Raw genomic sequence first — 24,733 nt, 5'->3', positions numbered from 1 at the left:
TAAAACTGAAAGTTATCTTGTCAATGTCCTGACTCTGCAAAAATTGCATGCTTGGCAGATGATTACCAAACTCACAAACTCTATACAAGTCTAGTAACAAGGCATTGCATGTGTTATAAACATTAACACTTAACTACTTTTATAGTTATATTTGAGTTTTCTGATAAACAGCTGAAGTTTGCTGCATTACAAAGATCATATATGCAAAAGAATAAAGAAATATGCACATAATAGTAAAAAGTAACTATTTGTGTGCAACTTGTAAAGCAATTTTCATTGAAGGAAGCACATGTGCAGTAGTCGTTAGATGATAAAGCAAGCCAATATACCTTCGGGCGTCCAACTGTAATGGATACATCCTCACTCTCTCTGGGACTGGAGGGTGTTGGAATCTGTTCCCCTGTCATACTGTAATGATTTAATCAATTAAAATATTGAAGCAAATGAACATCAACCATTCTAAATGACTCAACCAGAAATCCAAACATATAAATTACAATAAACTTTCAAGAGCATTGCTTGAGCACTTTATCACATAGAAAAAGAAGAATGCTGAGCTTCTGAGAGCAAAATTTAGTTCAGAACAAGTATTATAAGAAAATAATAGATATGAGAAAACCACCAAATACCTCTTGAGTCCCAATATATTGACAAGAGAATCAAAACCAAATAGTTCCAACTTTGAGTCCTTTTGAGAATGCCCCAATCCTTCATGAGGTCCATCTCTTATACTAGCAGCAGTTTCCACCTGAGATGGCATGTTTATTTTCCTAAAACAAACATGAAATCGAACACAATGTTCTGTTAGCATGGTTCCAGCAACATCTAGGACATAAAGATGATGGAAAGCACTATGAAGAAGAGCTAGAAAATAAAAGCAGTTATATCAAAACACTTAATTTATTTTTGTTAGCAATTTTGATTATAAAGCAATAGCTTATAAAACAGTCAATACTGCAATCACACCAACGAGAATAGCTAAAATGAGAGAATATAAATGGCCAAGATGTCAAGGTATGATGCAACTTAATCTCCATAGCTTATAGGAAAAGAAAAGGTGATTGTAGACATTGTATAAGGTTTTTTCATTTAAATCGTAAACGCTTGCTGACATTATGTTGCAACCACTATGAATCAGTTGGACTACAATGTCTAGAGATGGAACTTGGAAGGATAAAAGGATTCATGTAATGCTGCAGATTAATTTTAACTGCAACCATCCATATCGGGTTTCAGATAGAACATTGTATGCTAGATCTTAAAACTAATAACTGGCTAGAGCTACTTTCTGCAGAAGAAGAGATTGCAATAAAATCTACAAAGTCGCACGATAGGGATAGAGAACTGCATTATAGATCATGCAACTCAAGCTAATGTGCAATCAAGAAGAGTCCCACAATGTTATAACAAGCATGGAAAGAATGATTAAGAAAGACAACATATTCATCACAGAGTTCAGAACAAGAAAAAGGACTTCACATCACCATGGTTTATGTATTTTCCACAATTCTTACTTCCATAGCATATATATAGTCTGTACAACATCCTATGGCTGACTATAAATGTATATAATGGCCTTTTTGCCACCAAAGCATTTTAAAAACTCAGTTACATACATGCTCCTCAACTTTCATGGTACAGTACCCAATAGTCAACCACCATGTCACATCACACTACCTACAGATATCATCCCTAAAGACATGTCCACTATCAACTTCCATTATCAGTTCTATCAGCACTTACAATAATATTCTCGACAAAGCAACTAAACAAGATGTCACCTTAATCTGGGAATGCTTCCAAGTAAGCAATTACAGACTTCAGACAAGTCATAGCCAGAGGATTCAACCAAATTGTAAGTTCATTTATCCTTGCATTTTGATCCCTTAAACATTGTTCAAGCTTGAGATATTTATATATATAGCCTTTTGGCAATCACAGCAAGAAACAGAAAGCAGCATTTTTTAGCAATTATTACTCTAAAACAGCTAATCAAGCTATTTCTGAAAAGATTACTTTTTTCTTTCCTGCTCAATGCTTACTTGTATGGATTTTAGAGAACCACTTTTTCTTCCACTCTACTCGAAATTGATCATTATGGTTGCCTTTGAAGCACTCAAAAGGAAAATTTCTCTAGTTATGTTGGACCTCCTTCACGTGTTTCTATAATCAGTTTGTCGATGATAATCTTTTCATGTTGTGTTCTTAATCATTTGTAAGTTGCTTTTGGCAAGTAGCCTCTCCTTTGCTCTATTATCTCATATGTCAGTGCTAGGGGTTGTTCTTCACCTTTTCTTCCTCTTTCTTTTTTAGTATTTTATGGGCTTCTTCCCTTTTTCCACAACTATATATCAAACCTTTGATCTACAGGAATTTTTCTATTATTTCACATCAAATAAATCCACTAATGCGTGTCTTCTTGACTATTAATGCTACCAGTCATTACTTTTTCCAATACAAAGACATCTAGGTTTTTTTATGCAAACAACTACATTATGATTATCTTGTTCTTAGGCACACTCAAAGAAAGAAACTTGCACAATTTTACAAAATTGAGGGCTCTAAGTCAAAAAAACATCTCTTTTGCGACACTGTGTAATACTAGAGGTCAGTGGCTTTGCATGAATTTGGTTATGTCCAACTGTTGTGCCCAAATAAAGGCAAGAGTTCCAATTTCACATCTAGTCATGTGGAGTATCCAGCTTCATGGACCATACAATAAACTTTTGCTAGTTTCAGCTGGTTAGACCAGTCAGTTCATCAAAAACCCTTGCCTTATCTCAAGTATGCATTGCTGAATGAGTAATTAAGTAGGCATATCTTCGCACTCACTCAAATTTCCTTTCATATTACTCCTACCTTTATCTCTATAACGTTCTTACTCCACTATGTCTATTCTCAGCACCATGAAACAAAACATCCTGGCTACTTCAAGAAAATACTTAGCAAAGCTAACAAAAGAAGACATCTCATGCTGGAAGCTTTAAATGTTGTAGATCTTGACATGATCTCTCAAGCATGTCCTACTAGTGTTCTACACTGATGTTTTCAAATGCAGGTCCCTGCCAGCCAGCACCTACCTTGTTGAGCTAGTACCAGCACAAAACACAAGTCACAATGGTGCCCATTCTACAAAAGGGTTATTAATATCTTAACAGGAGTTGGCATAGGACAAGCCATGTTAGCCACCGGCCAGCACACCCAGCATGTCATGGCACTTCAAAGTTCAATCTTTAATTTACATCCAGCCATTGCTCAACCTGCTAGGCAATTTCAAAAAAGCTTCACCACTAATTTTGGTGAGGCACCATTAGATGTGTATCTTCCATTAAGTGCGCTTGTTTCCATTTCACTTGCATTATAAGGTGCTAAATAAGGAAGGTCCCTCTCACCTAGATGGGAATGCCTTTCCTCCTATAAGACATTTAGATTTCATCATTGGAACCCTGCTTTAGATTAAAATGGTAGGAATCCAAGGTTTTATCCAGAGTTTGGAAATGTATATTTTTGGCTGATGAAGACCTAATTAAAAGTGTCAAACCCAACAAGAGCAAGATAACAGGTGTTTGCTTCTAGACAGATCCATAATGAGATAAACTTTCTTTATTGGGAAAAATTCTTTTATGTCGTCTTACCCGGTAATGAGGGATAAAGTGGTTGCTTATCAGCTGTTTGGTCACATTTTTACCTAGTGGGTGCCATACTTTGAAGGATATTCTTAAGGATTACGTGATTGTAGACGTTAAGAGTTGGTGGATCAGCCATTTTTTGATCTATGGATCTATGTCACCTAGATATTTCTGCTCACAACTTGCATTGAATGATAAAAGTCCTTTGCATCATATTAACATTTCATTATCACATTTTCCTAGAATCCTTGATGCCTAAGGTTTTTGCAAAAGTGTGACAGAAAAAAAGGCTCCTTTTAGGAGAGATGGATTAGGTTAAGTGCCTATAATTAGACCATTTGATCATCTGACACAACACCCACCATCAAAACCATTTTTAATAAACGCATAAGCGTCGCGCAACTAGCACATTTCAAGAAAGTAATTAAGCCAACCATGGATTCAAAAACCACCAGAACAGGACAGTATAGCCAGTTTCGTAACATTCCATTGCAAAACCAGCACCAATATGGATGTCGAGACACCAAACCCTATGTACTGTTATGTACCATCAATAACAATCCATACCAGTACATATTGACAGTACCTATATCAATCATACCAATGCTTACTGACAATCTTTCATTTTTTCTCATGAAGCTATTAGTTTTGATACATACCATAGGTACCAGTATTGTATTGGTTCCATACCATTCTAATGAAAAAAATGGTACGGGGTTTGATATCAATATTTAAAATCTTGACGCTAACACTGCATTCCATTATCATATGCTCTAGTAAGGATGATTCTAACACATTTTAATTTCCAATTCTTATTTATCTGAATAAAGCCATTCATTTCTTTTTAATTATATTTCTTTTTTCAAACTATGAGATGGCTGGCTGCCAACAAAAGTTTCATTTTACATTTACAACTCCACATCTTTGTGAAGTTCCAGGTTTAGAAAATGAAGAATGATTTTATGTAGAACTTGCAATTTTCTTAGTTTACTTATGGATTATTTTCTAGGATTAACCACAATAGTCAAACATTAGCAGTTAGTCATTTTAATGTATGATGAAGACTGACAACTCTAGAATTTTTTACCTTAATTACAGATCTGGGTGAAAAATAGGCCATAACCCATCGAGTTCCTGAGCTAACTCATCCAGGTCAAATTTTTAGACATTACCAATCCACTACCCAAGTCCAAGTTTTCGACCATGCTTCCACCCGCTATTTACAAATATCAAAAATGTAGAGAAGAAAAATAAAACCAAGAAACATTCACCTAAATAGGAAAAAAAAAAGCAAATTCAGCATCATAACACCAAGTTGTCCATAAATATAACAATTAAGATAAAACAAACTAGTAAATTTGAAACAAAATATACAAAATGTCAGTATCTAAAGGAAATTAAAAATCTTGCAGATATTGAACTCACTTTACTGGTATGTCCGTAGAAGAGCTAGACCCCATGGAAGACATCTGGATAACAGCCCGATCATCGGAGACCACTGGCCTATATTGTCGTCCATTTTGTGAAGGCATTTCCTCATCTACACTCTCAATTTCTGCATTCTCCATAATCAACTATTTGCCTGACCAGCTTGCAACTATCATAGCAAATTACTTAACAAGTCAAGACTAATTAACAGCAACCTTATTATCAGTAATATTGTTTAATGTATCAGAAGCATGAGGCCCATATGCACTAACACCATATGCAACTTTTTACTACTGGCAAGAAGTAAATTGGAATATGACAACATAAAAGGACCAATGTACTGACTAGTAGCTTATTAATAATTATTCTCTACCATAGTTAGCTAATTTACCATGTCAGCATCTAACATAATTGGCACTAAACAAATATTTATGAAATTCGATCTAATACAAAAGGATGAAAAACTAGTTCTATATAATATGGTGTTCAACTAGTTCCCCAATATAATCTATACCCTTGTCTTTGTCCATCTAATTCTCCTAGTTTGTTCTTATACATCTCATTCCATACCTTTTAATGATCAGAAACCATGTTATCAATAAGCATTCTTTTTCAGATAAAAATTACTATTTCATTTTATATCTCAATTAAAAAAGAAGTTTCACATCCTGCCCAAAGCTGACCTGATTTCTCAGGCAAGAACATATTACAAATTATGAACAGAACACCTAAACAAAGTGAGACAAACCAAGTATCGTTTGAACCTCATAATACAAACTTCGAGGAATCAAGTTGGCTGGATGGTCAATAACTAATAATCGTGAAATAGAATTCTTTTCAGTACTTACATATTTTGATAGATACCATCTACATACATGATGCATATGTTATAAGTAAATTGTACATGTACAAATAAGCTTGTTACTGGCTTTACTTATTAACTATTTACTAAAGCTACATAAAAGCAATTGCAAAAGGGTGAATATTTCCTCTTCCTGATCATGTCCTCACTTTTATAACATCTCAACATTAATCCATTTAGTAATGGTTTGTCATAAAAGGAGCTGAAAAACAGATATATCATTTATGGATTTAAATTTTAAATGGCACTGGAATGCATGAAGAAATAAAATGGCCATGGTCAAAATACAGAGCCGATATGTATTCACCTTGCAACCAAACATGTCTCCACATGGGATTTCCCTGACTTTTTTTGGTCCAAACCAGCCATACGTAATGTCATTCACCCCAACCATAAGACGGCGGCAGCCCAGTGTGGGTATTTAAGGCATATCTCTTCAGTAATTTACATAACACAACTAATCTTCCTTTTCTCGTTAATAAATCAAACTCTGTTCTTTAAAACTTCTAATGTCCACACAATATCATAACAACTTCCAGTGGCCCATCTAGTTTAGGGCATGAAACAAAAAGGAGACAATGTAGAAAACAAGAAAATCATCAGATCTAACATTCTCAGAATAGAGAATGCCTGCGATATCACGAAGAAAAGAAAATGACAAGAAGAGACTAAAATAAGCGATCAAAAGAAGCCCCTGATCCAAGAGAGTGGTTTGGGCTTACATTTCAATCCAAATCAATATCCCGATCTTTCGGTGCTACCAAAGAATACAATGACACGCCAAATCTGCGCCCCCTCCAAAGAGAGAGTGATCAACCCGCGCAAGATCAAGATCGGAATAGTGATCTGCTATGATAAAACCCTAAATACAGATCCTGAATCTGAATTTGGAGAGAAGAAAGATCAAGAAAGAAACTTCACCTCTTTAGAAGAGAGCGACGAGAAGAAGCTGCAGCGGAGGGACCGATGGCGGATGAAGGAGCAGAGCCGTAGGGAATGTAGAGGATTTGTCGTCTAGAACGAGACGTAGAACAAGAGAAGTCTCGAAGGAGAAGATCGAGGAGCGGGGCTGGTGTCGACCGTCAAGAAGGCGGCCGCCGGCGGAAGGGTAGGGTTAGGGTTGGGACGGGAATAAAGGGTCGATAATGAGGCGGCCACGGCGCGGCGGCCGGCGATCGGTGGGGTTAGGATTACGGTTCGTCGGTTTTCGGGGGAGAAGCGAGGAAGCAGAGAACGAGGCCGCGCGAGAGGAGCGGTGTCGATTTGAAGCTTGAGAAGGCCGAGGGATTACCGTACCGAACGGATAGCATGCGGACGCTCCGGATCCGCCATCTGCTTTATCCTGACGCCAGTTAGGGATTTCTTGTTAATTTTGCACATCACACGAATCACGATAACTTCGTGCGGAAAGACAGCATGCTGATTAAAGCGGCCCAGGTTGTGCATGGAATAGCAAATCATAGATTTGTATGCGGTTTACGCATGGAAGTAAAAGAGGTTTAAATTACTCTTATGGGTTTGTTTGGTTCGCTACAAACATTTTTCAGAATATAATTTCTAAAAACAGATTCTTCAGAAAAAGATATCTAAGGAAATATTTTTGGCATGTTTGGTTGGCAATAAGATAGCGACATATTTTCAGAGTGCTTATGTTTGGTTGACAATCAATTTCTCTGAAAAAATTATTTGTAATTCTTATTATACCTTTAATAAAAATTAGGTCTTTAATGCTTCTTTAATGTTGAAGGACTTTTTTGGGAAAAAAATAAAAATGGAGTGATTCTTAGCTCATGAAAAAGTAATTTTTCCATGTTTCTCATGGAAAACACTTTTCCATGAAACATGAGAATCATATTTCCATGGAAATACAACTTTTCCGTCTATCTTCTTTGAAAACTCCAACCAAACAAGAAGCATCTCATTACTTTCTTGTTGACCACATTTTTTTTCCCTTCTTCTCTCGCGAACCAAACGAGCTCTAAATGTACAGAGAGAACTCATTTTTAGGTCCACTAACTTTGAGCAGGGAGGGTTTGCAGATCATTTTAGCTGGTATTTATTTTTTTTAACTTCATATCCAGACAATAAGTTATTCCTAGTTCCACAACCTTAATTGTTGTTTTTTGTAGTATGGTGCGTGCATTGTACCATAAAGGCACCGTAAATGGCTTAAATGAGAAAGAAAAAGAGACAGAAGGGGAGAGAGAGAGAGACTCAATGCAAGAAGAATATGCGAGATCACATGTCAATTAAATAATTTTTATAGATGGGAATTGCTATCGCATGGCAATGATGGATGGACGCTAATTGCCTTAGTCAAACTATTAAACGGTTTTCGAATTATCATGATTTCTTTGGTTTGTCCAGATAATAATTCTCTAAAAAAGTTTTATGGTTTGTAACAATTCAATTATTTATGAATTTTTTTATCTATTCATTAATTATTAAAGGAATACTCATAGAAGGCGCAAAGCAATGTTAAAATAGGTCATCATTCATGATGTTTGGTGTTGTTGTCTCTCGTTATTGTTTTCAGTGAGTAAATATAAATGTATTATTAATTTTATATTCATAAATTTAGTTATCTTGTTATTTATTATTTTATTTTGTTGTCTAAACTATCTAAAAAATTTGGGCAAATTATTTTTTTTTCTAAATTAAATTATTTGTCTCTAAGTAGTTCCTAAGTGTGCATCCGTGATTGTAATCGTGCTTGCCTGACACGGCAGCATCATTACAAGGCCAAAACAAATGGAATCTTCAGCACATACATGTATGACCAATCTAGATATAATATTTATTGAGGGAATTAGGATTAGGATCTCTACTTATTTATATATAATCCAAAAAGTTTTATGCATAGGTTGAAGAAATGAATATAACAACCAAGATCAAACCCCATGCATGTGAGGGTCAACTATATGAGTGCATTTACTACAAACACAGCTTTAGAATCGATGAAAAATTGTAGCGATGCACACAATATAATGGAGAGGGATCGAGAAAGTGAATTGGCTTCACAATATTTCAAGTGTTGATCGTACCCTCAAATGGCGATAATTTTTTTAAATATAACAACCATAACTTGTTTTAGTTAAAGCAAGTTAGCAAGTTCATACATGACCATGGGACTCTAGCTTGTTTGATATCTAATACCTTTTTATCATGGGGAACATGAAATATGCAACCGAAGATCTCCCTCCAATATACACACTACAGGCAGCCTCTTGTAAGCAAAACTGTTAGAGAGAATGGATGGTATATATATCACCATGCAAATCCATTTTTCAATCATAGTTGCTGGAATAGCTAAGAGGGAAAGTGAATTAAACTCGTTAAATTAGCATGGAAGCGGCTAATTGCTACAGTGAAAGTCATGTGTAATGACAATATGGATATTCCTGCAACAATTATTCTAAGTAGATCCCTACTTGATTTTTCCCGTCTCTACAAGGAGTTATTAAAAGGAATTCCCTCAGTAATCCCCAGCACGGTGTTCGTCAGTTCTAACCTCCAAGCATATGAACGAAATTAACACTGTATAGTGCTTAACTAGGTGAATCTAATGGGGTCAATCTCTGATGACTTGAGCTCAACCTGATCAAACCATATACAGGCAAAAAGTCTAGGAAATTGGACAAAAATTCCGCATGAATTCCCGTTGAAAAGCGCCGCATGGAGCGTATCTATATAGTCTTATAGAGCAAGTGGCATCAAGTGAAATTCCGATGAGTAGTTATGACGGAACATGATGTTTTCTGCAATAAATTTGGCACTACCAGGATATGATTTGGAGAACCTCTTCGTAGACCGGGAAATAAACAAGTCAAACTTGAGCAAAACAACCGTGCACAAAGTCGTATAATGGAATCATATATAACTGAGCCACTCTCGTGTCTAATTCAACTCATCATGATCCTTATAACTCGACGAGGAGTCCTTCATCATCACCATGATCGGCTCAACTTGAGAGGCCTCTTATGTCAGGACCATGTAGGTATGTATTTAGTCTTACGTTGAATATCCATTAGATAGATTTTGGATATTTATATGAGATCAAGGAATCCAAATTATACTTTCCAGATAGTCATTTTGGATGAAGTTTTGGGTTGTTACAAATGATATCAAAGTGGACCCCAACCCATAACCAATGTGGACTAAGAGATACCGTAGCACGGATCCATTAGGATAACCATGGGCCGATCGTAGTCTTTATGATTAGATTTAAATGGATTTGAACTCTTAGCCTAACAATAACGTTAGAGCTTGAACGGAGCGAATATATTAGGACCCATGCAAGCATATGTTTAGTTCTATATCGATTATTTGCTGCATACATCTTAGATATTTATACAGAATCATGATCTATCCCATTTACTTTTGTGTCAAGCTTGAATTTATCTCACCAAGTTATTAGGGCCAAACTGGACTCGTTCAAGAAACCACATTCTTTGGAGTTGTATGATTTCTCATTCTTCCATCTCTAATCAAAGACACCGTTGGGGTTGTCTTCTTTTCTTTATATATATAATATGTCAAAAATTGATAAATAAAATAATCAAGTCAGTCTTCCACGTGCCATTTTCTGAGAGTTAATCATCTCTGGCCTACCACGTGGCCTATACGTGTTAAACCCAACCAGCGCTTGCATGCGTAGCTGCAGCATCAACTGCCGGCATTTCGCAACACGTGTCGCGGCTCCTTTTTTTCCGGGAAAACCCTTTCAAGCACGGGTTCCTTGGTTCATACTTCCTATATATGAATAACCTCACGCATGTATCAACCTCTTCTTTCCAATCTCCTCCGAGTACCAAACGAGAAAAGACTGGTAGTCACCAAAATGAACGCTGCAAAGGTAAAAAGCGAGCATTTGTTGTCTGCTCTTTGTGCATCTATTCCTCTATTCTTCATGAGTCTTCTCTCTAGACCTCTACCTTTTAATTTGTCAGTCATTGAGGATGCTATATATATGATCACAGGGCACCACCACCGCCACCTCCACCACCAAAACTCCGCCAGGTGGGGAAGGAGTTAAGGAGACGAAGACGGTGGAGACGGTGGACTACCGCTCGTCGGCGGGGCAGGGACAGCAAGAGAAGAGGCCAGTCGAGGTGGTTCATGAGATCCCAGCCAAAGGATCAGATGATCCACCATAGCTGCAAAGCAAGACTAGCTAATAAGGATGCTGTGATTCTGGCCACGGTGGGGAAGAGTTATATAATTTCCCGGATGTTAATAATGGAATCCCTGGCCTGTTATATGGGATTCATATGCGACAATCCCGATCTAACAAGCGTATGGCAAGTTATGTACATGTATAGGAGGGGTACCATGCATGTGGCTAGATCTTGAATAAGTGCTTGTTCTGGAAAATTTGAATAACTATATATGTTCTCTTCAACTTTTCTCAAGAAAAAAATAAAAGATGTTGAGTTTGTTTTATGTCGTCTTTTGGGTTGAGCTTGGCAAGACGGATCTAGTGATGCATTACGTATGGATATACAGGTGCATGTAAAGGAGCGGATGTTTAGATTTTTTGTCCAAACAGAAAGGAATATGCATGTTCTGAAATTTAATTAAATTCAGTTTTTGTGCAAAGACATTTAGTTAAATTCACAAGGTTGGATGCAGCAGATCATTTTGATCATAAACATTATGTGTTTGACTTCATAGCGTGATGTCAGAAATTGTTAAAATATTTGTAGAAGAAGAAAAAATAAATAAAAAAAATTTATATCTGGGTACGTCTTAAATGTTATTGTTAGGGGAAAAACCCTAAGTCATATATCCACGGAGGCGCTCGGCCGAAGAGCGCCGGCCGAAAAGCTGCTCGGCCAAGGAGTGCCGACCGGAAAGCCGCTCGGCCGAAGAGCGCCGACCGGAAAGCTGCTCGGCCAAAGGATGCCGACCAGGAAGGCGCTCGACTAGAGGGCGTCGACCAGAGCGCGCGCCAAGAGGTGCCCCACCCAAAGCTGCTCGGTTAGAAAGTGCCGACCAAAGACAGCGCCAAGGCGCTCTGCTAGAAGGTGCTCGCCTAAAGGGCGCCGACCAGGAGTACTTGAAGCAACTCCGCCACAGGGCGCCCCATTGGGCGACCAGCTCGGCTCGGCAAGGGTCCCGAGCCGATGCCTTAACCAAATGTTCAACCTCCGCCTAAAGTCCAAGGGACTTGACAACTCCTACGACTTGCGACCTGCCACTATCTCCAAGCCATCAAGGCATAAGATCTCCGCAGGCGTTCGGCACGACCTGCCATTAATGCATGAGACTCTCTCAAGTCTCCGATGCACTCAGGCATTTAATGAACACGGCCCAAGACGATCTTCGGATCACTGAACCGTCAGAGCGCATGGCTCTACCTGACCGCCGGTTCATTCGGTAATAAATGCACTTACCATTCACAGACCCCAGGCCCGCTACGGCCGGCGGTTCAACCACTCCAACAGGTCCGATCGACCGTGACAACTCCCTGGTTCCGGTCTGATTCGGCCCCGTTCTCCACTATGCCATAAATGGGCCAAATCGTGCCCAATTATCACAGACAGGGACAAATCCCCCGGTTACCTCCCAGGTAACGTAATCCCCTCCTATAAAAGGGAAGCTGGGAGAACCAAGGGGGGGGGACAGCAAAAAACGGAAACAGATCCCCGGGACCGAACCCGCCGGGAAGCACAGACACAATTGAGGACATCGTCCTCTTCGTCTTCTTTATCTTACCCAGATGTTCTTGCTGTCTTCTCCATATACTCTCTTCCCTGCTCTCTCCACATATTGGCCCCCTCTGACTTAGGCATCGGAGGGCCGGCGCCGGGGAGCCCGGCCACCGGCTTTTTGCAGGACTTACACCCTCCAGGAGGACGTCGCCGGCCGGCGCACCGCCGTCCGCCCCCTGTAGCAGCGGAGCTCCTCCTTCCCCGGCTTCGCGGCGGCCCCCGGGTCCAATTTCCAGCAACAATTTTATATATATATATATATATATATATATATATATATATATATATTAGTGTATAGATTTCATACAAAGAAAATATTAGTGTATATATTTATATAGTATTATGCTAACAAGAGAAAATATTATTGCTTGTTAAAATTGTTATGCGATCTCTAAAGTTACTTCAACAAGATTATGCTCATAAAAAAAATAACAAGATTATGCTCATAAAAAAATAATTTATACCGATATAAGATTACATTAATAAAAAATATTATAAAATGATACAAATTATTATGTAATCTTTAAAATTATACTAAGATTTCTTCTATATCTAGTCTAGGTGGGCGACGTGGTTGGCATTAGGCAATGGATATACAAAAGGACTAATATATTGTTTTTATCCAAACGTTGGTGAAAAACTCTAAAAATTATGAAAAAGTGATATAGTTTGAGCAACAATTATCATATCCAAATGTTAATGGAAAGATGTAGGAATGGGTTATTTCATTTATGCCTCGGCACATTTAGACTATTTTTATATTTCTTTATAAATATTTTATTTTCGAAATTTGCAATTTGACCCTGAATAAAGGATGCACTATATATTCAATAAAAATGTGCATTTGTGTGAAAATTATTTGTACACTACAAATTCATTAAAAAAAAAGTGCATTAATTTGTATGACAATTTGATCCATTTATTATTAAATTAAATATTTTCATTTGCTTTTTTTTTGCCTGAAAAATAAGTATGTTTGGTTCTATCTGGCTGTTTGAGTCGCTTGCGCTTCTCATTCCTGTGTTTTGTTTCTGGCTTGTTCTTCTCTTATTCTTGGTTCTCTTTTGTACTTATGTTTGCAAGGCACGCTAATTCACATGCTGAGCGGCCACGCCAACGTGTACTTAGCGAAGAAACGTAGTGTCCCCTTGCTATCGCTTTCCTCCTCTTCCCTAGTCCGACCGGCTCCGTCACCGCTGCCGGCGCGAGACAACACCATGCCATACCACCGATTTCCTCACTCTTTCTCTCCTTCGCCTTTTCTTACCTACTTTCGCTGCCGGGAATGCCATTATTAAGTGGGAAACGGCCCACCTCTGCCCCACGACCGACGTGCTCCTTCGACTCCTCCCGCGGATGCGCTCCCTCATCTCCTCCTCTGTCTTCACCGTCGCATCGGCCACCGGCTCTTGGGTACCGCCGTCGACAGGCTCGGACGCATCGCCGCCAACGCTGGCGACTGGTACAGGATCGGTTATTATCGGCGGCGAGAGCTGATCTGGATTCTCATACCCCAACCCCTGGATCCGGCACCATATATAGGTGGCGCGCCATTGCAGAGTGGTCGCCAGAATGGAGAAAATAGGCGATGGGAAAGCTTGGCGACAACAAGAGAGGGAGAGGAGTTAGAGACCGAGGAGTACACGAAGGTTCTCTCGACATTAATTACTAGAAACCTCAAATTTATTATTCCCTTTAACTTGATAAAACCTGTCGTGGCTGCGAGCCTGCGGCGAGAAACGTCCTCGCCTCTTCTTCTGCTTTTCCTCCTCCTCCTCCTAGGATCCATTCCAAAATTTCCTAAAACCGTCTCCATATTTAGCTAAAAACAGAATTGCCTGTTTTCCCGTTCAATCGAGCTCCTTGCCACGTGTCCAATCACCGCGACCGCCGCGACCATGCCGATGACGGCCGAGATGTACCCTCCGATCGACTCCCCGTCCCAAAAGAGAGACCGAAAGACTTTCTCGAGGACGTTACAAAACGTACGATTAAATGGGGAGAGACCAGGAGAAATTTCAGCTCCGCCGTTACTCCTAAAAATAAGAAGAAAAAACTAATAAATGCTTAAAAAAGTGGTACAGCTTGCGAACAATAAGCTTACAGCCAAATTTTTGTTTTTCCCGTATTTTTTCGTTATTTTTGCCGATCTAAATAAAGCTCCTCCTTCCTCTCCTTCTCGCTCTCCTTGAGGTTCGCACCGTCCCCCCTTTCCCATCTCTCTAGCTGTTGCAGGTAGGTTTCCTCCGCTTCCCCCCCACAATCGACAGAAGTGGAGTCAGGAAACCTTCCTCTAGTGTGGGTCCCACTCAAGGAATTCGAATCCTGAGGTTTGTCGTTCATGCAACAAGATCGTCCCGTTCGCCTTTTTAATTTTTATATTTTTTTAGAAATTTATTTCGATATTTTGATAATTGATACATGGGATTCCTCGTAGGAATAAAAGGAGGATAATGATGCGGCATCTGCTTCTGGTTTTCTTGCTGCTGCATGGAGTTGCTGCGGCTGGGAATCAGCCAGCGGCAAAGCCAGCGGCTGCGAAACCCCCGGCGGCAAAGTGGAAGACTCTGAGCGGTATCGTGATGGCTTTTTTATCTGATTTATTGGATTACATTCTTTCTTAAACACCATTTTGAATTTTTTATGCTAATTTTATGAAGAGAATGTATTTTATTCATGGTTTCTACCAGTGAGATCCCATTATTTATGATGAATTGAGTGTGTTTCTCTTTCATTCCAAGAGTCCCAACTGCTATTGGTTTGACATGGTATTTGCTAGGCTTTGCTTTCATGTCTTATTGCATGTCATGCTGGTTAATTTCCTCAGTGGCTGTCTTCACGGCCAATACCATTTCGCTTTTAAATTTGGAAGCATGCACAGTGCTTGTAAACAGATAAATAAGCTTTTTTCGTTATCGTTTGATAATGTTGGTGGATCTGCACAAAAAATAAAAAGATAGTTGGTAGAGGGGACCAAATGAAAGGTGAATTGCGGAGAATTTTTTGTCTGGGTTATATGGGGCCCACGCAATCTAACCTGCAACATGTGACTTATTACCTTCAGATATATAGTGATCTAATAGTAAAAAATTTGCTACCTCATGGTGACTTCTGCTGTATTGTCTTTGTTATTTTTTGTCATGATTAATAGTGATTTCTGAGAAGAACACGATAGCATGTTTTTTATGTCTTTAACAGCCACAATAATCTGTAACTTTTGATCATGTTAGTCCTTTTGACCTGTAATAAAGGTTTAAACTAAAATTTAGAAATCCATGTATTTTAACTAGATGTAGGGTGGAATTATGAAAAACATAATATTAATACATTAGCTCGTGGATCAGGAATTCAGCATCTATTATCTTAATAAGTCAATAAAATATTTTTCGCATCTGTATGCAGGTAATGCTCCATTAGTCATAGCACGCGGCGGCTATTCGGGGATCTTTCCTGAGTCCAGTCAATTTGCATACCAGTTTGCATTGGCAACAAGCTTGAAAGAAACTGTTCTGTTATGTGATCTGCAATTGTCCAAAGATGGGGCTGGTATTTGCCATTCAAATTTGAAGCTCGATAATTCGACAACTATATCAACTGCATTTCCAAAGAGAGATACAACCTACTCTGTGAATGGACAGTCTCTTCATGGATGGTTTTCAGTGGATTTTACTTCAGATGAGTTACTCGGCAATGTTACGAGTAAGCACATAGTAGTTCTTGTACTTCCAATAGGACATTTGTCAGCACTTGTGTTAGCTTGTTGATTAATTATAGAATACAGGCTACAGTCTTTTACCTTAAGATGCATAATATTTTTAGTAATTAATCAGCACATCATGCTCATTTTCTAAAGTAAAAAAAAGAATATTAGTAATGTGAATTGACAAGCTTGTGCAAAATATAACTATTGAAATGAAGCAAAAGGGTCTTTCTGAAACAGTGGTTTATCACCTGATTTCTGTTATTCATGGAAAGAAAGCAGGTTCTGTAAGTGGTCCTACAGCCTGGATATGTCATAAGCTGAATTGGAGAAATTGACTCCAATATATGCTGCACATGTACAACATATGCATGTGCAAATTGCTAGGAAACAGATTCAAGGACACGTATAACATTTTCTTTGTACTTTCTGTGGAAAGCACTATGAAAAGGCAGCTGAAGCATCACCTTTGTTAAATATCTTTTTTGTCAACCGAAAATTATGGAATTTATCAGAATAGTCATCTTGTGTGGAGGGTAATGTTCTTGTTGATCAGTTTGAAATATAATTAGTCTAATCTCAATTCTATAAATTTGTGGTAGGATCTTGGAATCAACCTTCTTTATAATTCATATAGTAACCAAATTTGATGCTTGATTTTTTGATGAAATTCAAACTGTAGACTGACTATTATCTCATTGTCATGCTACTCTCATCATCTCAAAGCAATTCAGAATATCTTCTCTCGGCCAAGTATATTTGATGGCAACCTGCCACTATCCATGGTTCAAGACATCACAGGGTTTCACCCATCTCAGTTTTGGTTGAATGTGCAGGTATGCTTTTTTGTGGCATTGGTTATCGTTTTTTTTTACTATAAATGAAACTTTTTTCTTCCAGTTCATGCCTCTGCACATGTTTGGGGATTAAATACCAGCCTTGTTTGTACTCTTGTAGTAGAATGTTGGCCTATTTTGAGGACTGTGTGCAAAATTAAGGAAATAGCAGAGATGCCTAGTTACTCATTCCAGAAAACTTCTGGCTACTTGGGTCAGGAGTTACTCCTCTCTCTCTCTCTCTCTCTCTCTCTCTCTCTCTCTCTCTCTCTCTCTCCGATATTATATTCTGTAGTACTTTAAGTCTATCTCTCTCCAACATTATTTTCTGTATTACTTTTACATTTAACGATATCATGTTGCCGAACCTCTTTGCATTTGGTCAGACCTGCGGTGGCATAGGCATGGCTTCCTTATTAGGAGTTCATAAAAGGAGATTCTTTATAATGCCCTATCCTATTGTGACTAAGCTGATTCTTTCATATTTACCTAGAGAGCTGATATGCCATGACCATCAATACTGAACTGATCTTTATTCTTACTTTTGTTGCAGTATGACATGTTCTATAAGGAACACAAATTGGATCCAGCAAAATTCGTATTGACAGCATCAGAAAAAGTGGTCTTTGATTACATCTCATCTCCAGAAATTGGTTTCTTAAAGAGTCTCAGTGGGAAGTTAGGAAAAGCCAAGACGAAGCTCATCTTCCGGTTTCTAGATGCGGATGCAGTAGAACCCTCAACTAATCAAACATACAGCTCAATCTTAAAAAATCTTTCAACAATCAAATCATTCGCTTCTGGAATTCTTGTTCCCAAAAGCTACATTTGGCCTGTTAATAAAGATAATTATCTGGAGCCTTCTACTACTCTTGTAACAGATGCTCACAATCTGGGCCTAGAAGTGTATGCATCTAATTTTGCAAATGACCAGCCTGCAAGCTACAACTACAGCTTTGATCCTACAGCCGAGTACTTGCAGTTTACTGATAATCCAAACTTCTCTGTTGATGGTGTGTTCACAGACTTCCCTTCCACAGCATCAGCAGCTATAGGTAAGTGTTCTTTCTGCTCTTTCAATGCCTTTCAATACTTATCCTAGAAAAAAATATGTATTAATAATCTCTGTACAATGGAGAAATAGTGCTGCTAAAATGTGCATGCATACACAAATTGCTTTTAAGTATTCAACATCATCAACTTCAGACAAACATTTAGGAACCTAGTCTTAGTCTTGCTGCCATAAAATGTTTTCAGAGACTCTATTTTATACCTTTGTGATGAGGTCAATCATAATGTTCTGGATCTTTATTCTCTCTTTCAGCTTCATCAGTTGTTGTTGATACTTGCACTTCTATTTCTTATAACGTTCCGGATTTATTTTGTTTTGTTTTTTTAAGCCCCTAGACATGGTGGCAAAGGCATTGATCCGTTGTTGCATCAAATGAGGATTTAGCATTGAACCTTTTATCCACTCTGTTCATGGTTATTTTGTTTGATGCAGCTTGCTTGGCACATAACAAGGATAATGCTGCTGCTAAGAAAAGTGAGTTTAACATCCTTTCTCAGGCTATTATCATGGTGTTTCTCAATGTTTTTTTGGTGGGTTACACATTCTAAGACACATAAACTGGCTATGGATGCAGAGAGACCACTAATTATAACACGCAATGGCGCAAGTGGAGTCTTTGCTGGATGCACCGATCTTGCTTATCAGCAAGCAGTAAAAGATGGAGCCGACATAATTGATTGTTCTGTTCAGATGTCAAAAGATGGGGTGGCCTTCTGCTTGGATTCAGCAGATCTTATGGGTGACACAACAGCAATGGATTCTTTCATGTCCCGATCAGCTTTGTTGCCTGAGATACAGAAGAGCAATGGAATATTTTCATTTGATCTCACATGGAGCGAGATCGAAAGTTTGAAGCGTAAGGATTTCATCCTTTTGCCTTAATGTTATGTGAGATGTATTTTGTGATTACAAATGACCTTGATTTGCTGTGGGACAGCTGTTAATTCATTCATCAAGGTAACATATTCTTAATAGGCAATACCCAGAATGTAAGAATTTAAATTAACCTGGCAGATCAGGAATTTTATTTTTTTTAAGACTCAAAATATCATTTACTTCTACATTTGATCACATGTAGTTTTAATAGCATCCACTATCTGTACCTCGATTTTTAATTCTCCACATCCATATATTTCTAAGAAATCCATTGTCTAGCTGAATAAATTATGATGTTGAATTTGGCCCTCAAAGAGGAATTACTCCATATTTTAATAATATATATTTAGTTTAAAGAAAAGTATTATTGATGGAATGAGTCATATAATTATGTTTATCCTTTCTATCAACTGAGAAATTATCTTAATTATGAAAAGTTTGTTATGTATGGCAATCTAAAAATTCCTAAACATTTCAAGAATTAATCAGTTTGTAATTATGATAGACATGTGCACTGAGCTTTTGTCATGGTGCTGAGATCTACTGCTAAAAGATAATTTTCCTATTTTTTGTGAAAAGTCTGAGACAAAGATATCAAAATGCAAGATTCAATGTAGGGTACTGGATTCATCTCTGGCCCACCCATTATGACCTAAACAGCAAAACTGAAACTATTCCTATCTATTTAGGAACTGTTAATGTAAAACGTTTTTTGCTAATTTAACATAAAATGTTTACCGATAACCGCTTTTGATAGGATTCATCTTCCATTTATATCGAAACTTGTTTTTTGTGCATGTATTTTCGCAATTTGAGAGGATATGGTTCAATCATGACCCATATTCTGTTATCATGATACTCAAGGGAACCGTTTCTCAATTTGCTTGTGTAAGAATCATCTTGTGAAATTTGTAGTGGTATTCTGGTATTATTCTACCTCATTGATCTTTGGGCCCTTTTTTTTCTGGCAGCGATGCTAGCAAATCCCCTTTCTAGCGCTAACTTGGTGAGGAATCCAGCCGCAAAGAATCAAGGCAAATTCATGACACTGGCCAAATTCTTGGACTTTGCAAAGAGCAGCACTGTCTCTGGAATCTTAATCAACATTGAGGTAAGTCCACATTCTCTCTATTCCACATGTTAATAATTTCTTGTGAACATTCTCTGCTAGATCTTAATCAACATTTTATTAGAGTTGAGTCTATTCCCAATCAGCAAGCCAGAACTGCTAAGTTGTTAACAAGTGAAATGACATTGTTAAGGATATTACATATGTGGATCTACTTTTCTGAAATTAATATTGATTGTAGGCTTTAATGAAGGTAGGATTTGAGTTTGACTAGGTTTAAGTTGTGATGTTCTCTGAAATTGTATTCCTTTTTGGTAGAAGAGCTCCAAGTACACGCATGTGTAAGTGAACTGGCATGTTCAAGTTAGAATTGTTTTGAAAGAAAATGCCTGCATGAAGTCTGTTCTCAATCAGCAGCCGAGAACTGCTAGATTGTTTAAGCGAAATCAATTATTGATTGGAGCTCTGGGGTTGGAAAGCAAGTGGGGGATCAGTATGAATAAATTTAAGGTTGCGATGTTCTCTGAGATATATTCCTTCCTAGGAGGCTTGCACTAGGTATTCAAGTGAGGACCATCTTAGATGTTCCATGCCACAAGCGCCCCACCTGTCTTTCGAGCCCTGCATCAACTGTCAGGTGGGGCCCATTCCAAAAGGTCTGTGTACGCATGTTTAGTCGTTTTGCACCTACATGAGCATTTATCTCAACTCTCAAGCATACTTCTTATTTTATAAACTTACCCTATTCATCCTGGACTTTGTGCCCAAATTGCTACCTTTTCCCATGGTGGTCATGAGAATGCCTTTGGGTTCAGGGTAAGGCAAGATTTTGTGTTTGGCAACTCGTCCACCATTTGGTAGCCATTGGCATTGGGAGATAGACGCTCAAAATGAGTGCTGCATTGAAATATGTGTGTGAATTTCAAAGCATCAGTAAGGAAGAAAGGTGACCACAAACAGGATATCTGTGCCTGGCTGTACACCTAAGACTTGTTTTGGGGATTAGAGGCTTTAGAAGGTGTCCTTTGTCTACTTGACAATGGTTATAACGACTTGTCAGCTTCACCTAAAATCCTTCTTATTTCATTTGGCACTTGCCAGAAAATCTGACATAGCTGTAAATTATACAGAAAACAACTGCCTTCTTTCCCCTGCTCTTCTTTAGCAGTAGAGTGCAACAATGGATGCTAATGCTTTTGCCCTGTAGGGTGTAGGGCCCTTAATGGAGAATTGAACTGGCCCTATTTTGAAGTGAAACTACGTGACTATCAAGTCCACCAGAAAATCTGATAAGATTTCTAAATGGAATAATAATAAGCAGCCTGATATTCCTGCTTGTTACGATCTTCAAATCAATGTTTAAAAAGCTGGGGTTAATCTCAGAGGTTTCTGTTTGTGTAGATCAAAGCTCAACCATTCTAATGAAGTCTTTGCTGCAAAAAAAATTAAAATAAGAATGTAAGTTTAGGAACAGAAGACATCTCTTTAGATTGCAAACCAATGGTCTGGCCAGCTCTTTTCAGCTGAACTTTAAAACTCATTCTATCTATAAGTAGCTCCTTCTGTACAACTCAGTGGAATTATCGCAGTCTACATGTGAGGTTCCAAAGATGTGTGTGTTCTCCTGTCTGTAAGCCTTGTACAGTTTAAACTTGATGTAACAGGCTGCCGTATTTATTTGTCCAATTCATTGCAAAAAATCTTGTGCACTTTGATGTATAAGATCTGAAGATAAGAGAGAATGAATAAAGTTAATCTTTTAAAACCAGTTCAAGCAATCAGACAGACAAGGTACATGTGATTTGTCAAAGCTGTTGTTCGAAGGGATCATATTGTGACAGAAGTAATAAATGAGATTTTTATCATATCCATGAGATAAATTTGCTTATAGCCTCTGCCTGAATAACGTCTTAAATACAGCATATTTCAAATTGAATATTATCTACAGTGCAACAAGAATTTTGAAATGTCAAAATTACTTTATTCTGTATATGCAAAGGAACTTTAGTAAATGACAGATGAAAAAGGCATGTCTGAATTTCAAATTCCTAAAACCTTGAGGGTCCTGATGTGTAACCATCATATCACTAGGCCAGGTGGTAATGGAAATTTATATAGCTAGGAAAACAAGATATCAAGTGAAACAACTGATTATCTTCTATCTTGAAACAACTGATTGTCTACTATGCAGTGCCTAAAATTACTGCTCTAAATCATCTTACCAGCCAATCATCATATGCTTGCAGAATGCTCCATACCTTGCTTCCAAGAAGGGACTTGACATAGTTACTGCAGTCTCCAGTGCCTTGATAAATGCCAGCTATGACAAACAAATCACTCAGAAGGTTCTCATCCAGTCTGATGACACTTCAGTCCTCTCCATGTTCAAGAACAATTCCAGCTACAAGCGAGTTTTCAAAGTGGAGGAGACTATAAGTGATGCTCCAAAGCCAGCAGTGGATGAGATTAAGCAGTTTGCGGATGCAGTTAACATTGCAAAAACTTCCCTTATTGCTAGCTCAAACTCATTCCTTACAAGTTTTACTCCAGTGATGGATAAGATGCATGCAGCGAACCTCTCTGTCTATGTCACAGGACTGAGGAATGAGTTCGTGAGTATACCATTCGATTGCTTCTCAGATCCAACGGTAGAAATTGCTACTTATGCTGCAGGGCTTGCTGTTGATGGGATAGTAACGGAATTTCCTGCAACTGCTAGTGCATACTTCAGTAAGTATCTGGAAAAACAAGGGCACATTTATTTTCATAATTATACAAGAGCATGAGCATATAAGGATAAGCGTATTCTTAAATATTTTTTTCTGCTGAATTTCTAGAATTTTTTAATTTTGCCTGTAGATATTTTAGTTGATTACAGGTAATCAAGAAATCATTACCCAGTGTTATCATGTTTATTATTTTTGACTGTATCAGATTTATCAATCATTATTTCAGTTCTAAGAAACCTATTTCTGAATTTAATCCAATTTGGTCTCCTGTGATGTTATGATCCATTACGATCCAGTCTTTAACTGTCATTTTTATCAGTCGACCAATTTTATGCTCGAACCTCCTCCAAGGAGAGGAGTGATAGCATCACCCAATTCACTTCTGAGTAATAGTACTTGACTTATGAAAACGAAACATTCAATTATCATCAAATATACTTTCTCAAGCAACATATTTTAAGGGTGCTTTCTCAAGTAACATAGTAAATATGATTGCTTTGCAATCTCTTCCCAATCTTCTCTTGTATTCTGCAACTACAGTAATTAACATCCATAGGATTGCTTTATAAGTGCTTCTTATAATTGTTCACCTTCCTATCATTTCAACTGCTGTTTCCACACTCTCATACCCAAAGCTTCTCCTATTCATGTTCCTGGTCCCCACTTCTTGCAGCTGTAGTTGGTCGCAATTATCATCTCGTTTTCTTGTCGATCCTTATGCCCAAATTTGTCCATTCATCGGCAAAAAAATCTCCCTATATGACTATTGCTAGCTGATGATGTGGTGGTGCCATAACAAACCGAAAAAGATGGCTGGATCTCTTTTTATGAGGCTACCTGAGTGGTTGGAAAGTTATGGTGCTTCAAATTACACCCAGTGACGAGCTAAACTGAATATTTTGCAGGGAGCCCGTGCTCTGATGTGGAAGCCAATTTGCCATTCTCAATCCTACCAGTGGAGCCTGGTTCCCTGCTCAAGGAGGCTCAACCAGAACTACTTCCTCCAACCCAAGCCCCTGCACCTGCTCTCGATGCTGCCGATATTGTGGATCCACCGCTGCCTCCTGTTGTCAAAGTCTCCGAGACGGCACCAGGTGCAGCACCAGCAAGTTCTCAAACTCATCCAAGTGGTCAGCCAGCCAATGCTGCAGATGCTGCTCTATGCCTCTTGATGATGATGCTCGGTTTCATTTATTTGAGCTGCCACTGATTTGGCAGGCCTTCACACCGTTTTCTTCATATTGTTGCCTACTTAATTTAATTTGCAATCATTTTACGATGTTTTCTTGAACCAGTTGGTTCTGTCTTAAGTTGACAGATTTGTATTAGATTGGACCATTGAAGTAATATTCCATCGTCGTAAGTTTTAGGTATGGCTGCAGTAACATGAATCTTTGGGGCAAGCTGTGTATAGCTTCAGTTTGCATCATTTATTTCTGACGGCAGGCTCTTGTCGGTCTCAAAAAGCTCCGTAGGAAGGCCAAGCATTGCTTGAAGCGGCAGAATTAATAATGTTTCTTTATTTGGTACAAAGGAGTGGGCTCAATGTTGTTGGAAATACTGAAATCACTTCACATGCGAACAGTACGGCCTTAGTCCACTCTTGAAGATAGGATGGATATTTGACACAGTAGTTTGGTTTCATGTACATGAGCACATGTCCCAACACAAACACACATACAGAGTCTCAGATTTGAGGATATCTGACACAGTTGTTTGTTCTCATGTACATTAGCACATGTCGCAGCGCAATCACACATAGGGCCGATTTAGTCCACTGTTGAAGATATGATGGGTGTTTGACTCAATTGCTTGGCTT

General features: G+C 38.4%; 2 protein-coding genes and 1 long non-coding RNA gene across 7 annotated transcripts in view; 2 read left to right on the top strand and 1 right to left on the bottom strand.

The window, feature by feature from the left end:
* LOC103714220 (cation-chloride cotransporter 1) overlaps positions 1 to 7,258 on the bottom strand; it is a 43,979-nt gene extending 36,721 nt beyond the window's left edge. For 2 of the 5 annotated variants that reach the window (XM_008801403.3, XM_017844887.3), the window contains exons 1-4: positions 6,841 to 7,258; positions 5,055 to 5,226; positions 630 to 770; positions 330 to 408 (exon numbers count right to left, since the gene is read on the bottom strand). In XM_008801403.3, coding sequence (XP_008799625.2) covers positions 330 to 408; positions 630 to 770; positions 5,055 to 5,197 — 363 coding nt within the window. In that variant the 5' untranslated portion in view covers positions 5,198 to 5,226; positions 6,841 to 7,258. Of the gene's footprint in view, positions 1 to 329; positions 409 to 629; positions 771 to 5,054; positions 5,227 to 6,226; positions 6,443 to 6,641; positions 6,766 to 6,840 lie in introns of those variants that run through there. The other 3 variants (XM_026807458.2, XM_039128199.1, XM_026807463.2) reach the window with 3 other exon arrangements.
* A 3,422-nt stretch (positions 7,259 to 10,680) lies between these two features.
* LOC103714239 lies at positions 10,681 to 11,376 on the top strand. Its single transcript, XR_005512613.1, has 2 exons — positions 10,681 to 10,774; positions 10,899 to 11,376. It is a non-coding gene; the product is annotated as an uncharacterized LOC103714239 (long non-coding RNA).
* Positions 11,377 to 14,806: 3,430 nt separating this feature from the next.
* Positions 14,807 to 24,288, top strand: LOC103714246 (glycerophosphodiester phosphodiesterase GDPDL7-like). Its single transcript, XM_008801435.4, has 10 exons — positions 14,807 to 14,962; positions 15,070 to 15,206; positions 16,035 to 16,331; positions 17,059 to 17,168; positions 17,722 to 18,223; positions 18,673 to 18,714; positions 18,815 to 19,096; positions 20,088 to 20,227; positions 22,432 to 22,915; positions 23,820 to 24,288. Exons 2-10 carry the CDS (start codon positions 15,086 to 15,088, stop codon positions 24,122 to 24,124), a joined length of 2,283 nt encoding a protein of 760 aa, XP_008799657.2. The 5' UTR covers positions 14,807 to 14,962; positions 15,070 to 15,085; the 3' UTR covers positions 24,125 to 24,288.
* Positions 24,289 to 24,733: the final 445 nt, after the last annotated feature.

The sequence above is a fragment of the Phoenix dactylifera genome, chromosome 7 (assembly GCF_009389715.1).
Source record: "Phoenix dactylifera cultivar Barhee BC4 chromosome 7, palm_55x_up_171113_PBpolish2nd_filt_p, whole genome shotgun sequence".
NCBI classification, from domain to species: Eukaryota; Viridiplantae; Streptophyta; class Magnoliopsida; order Arecales; family Arecaceae; genus Phoenix; species Phoenix dactylifera.
Note: the sequence above shows the minus strand (reverse complement) of the source record. Positions and strands in the feature narration are given on the sequence as shown.

Bases quoted from the DNA above. Each gene is read 5' to 3' on its own strand.
- LOC103714246 (XM_008801435.4), top strand. From the start codon at position 15,086: ATGATGCGGCATCTGCTTCTGGTTTTCTTGCTGCTGCATGGAGTTGCT. The intron at 15,207-16,034 runs GTATCGTGATGG...ATCTGTATGCAG, and splicing joins AAAGTGGAAGACTCTGAGCG to GTAATGCTCCATTAGTCATA. The intron at 20,228-22,431 runs GTAAGTCCACAT...ATATGCTTGCAG, and splicing joins GAATCTTAATCAACATTGAG to AATGCTCCATACCTTGCTTC.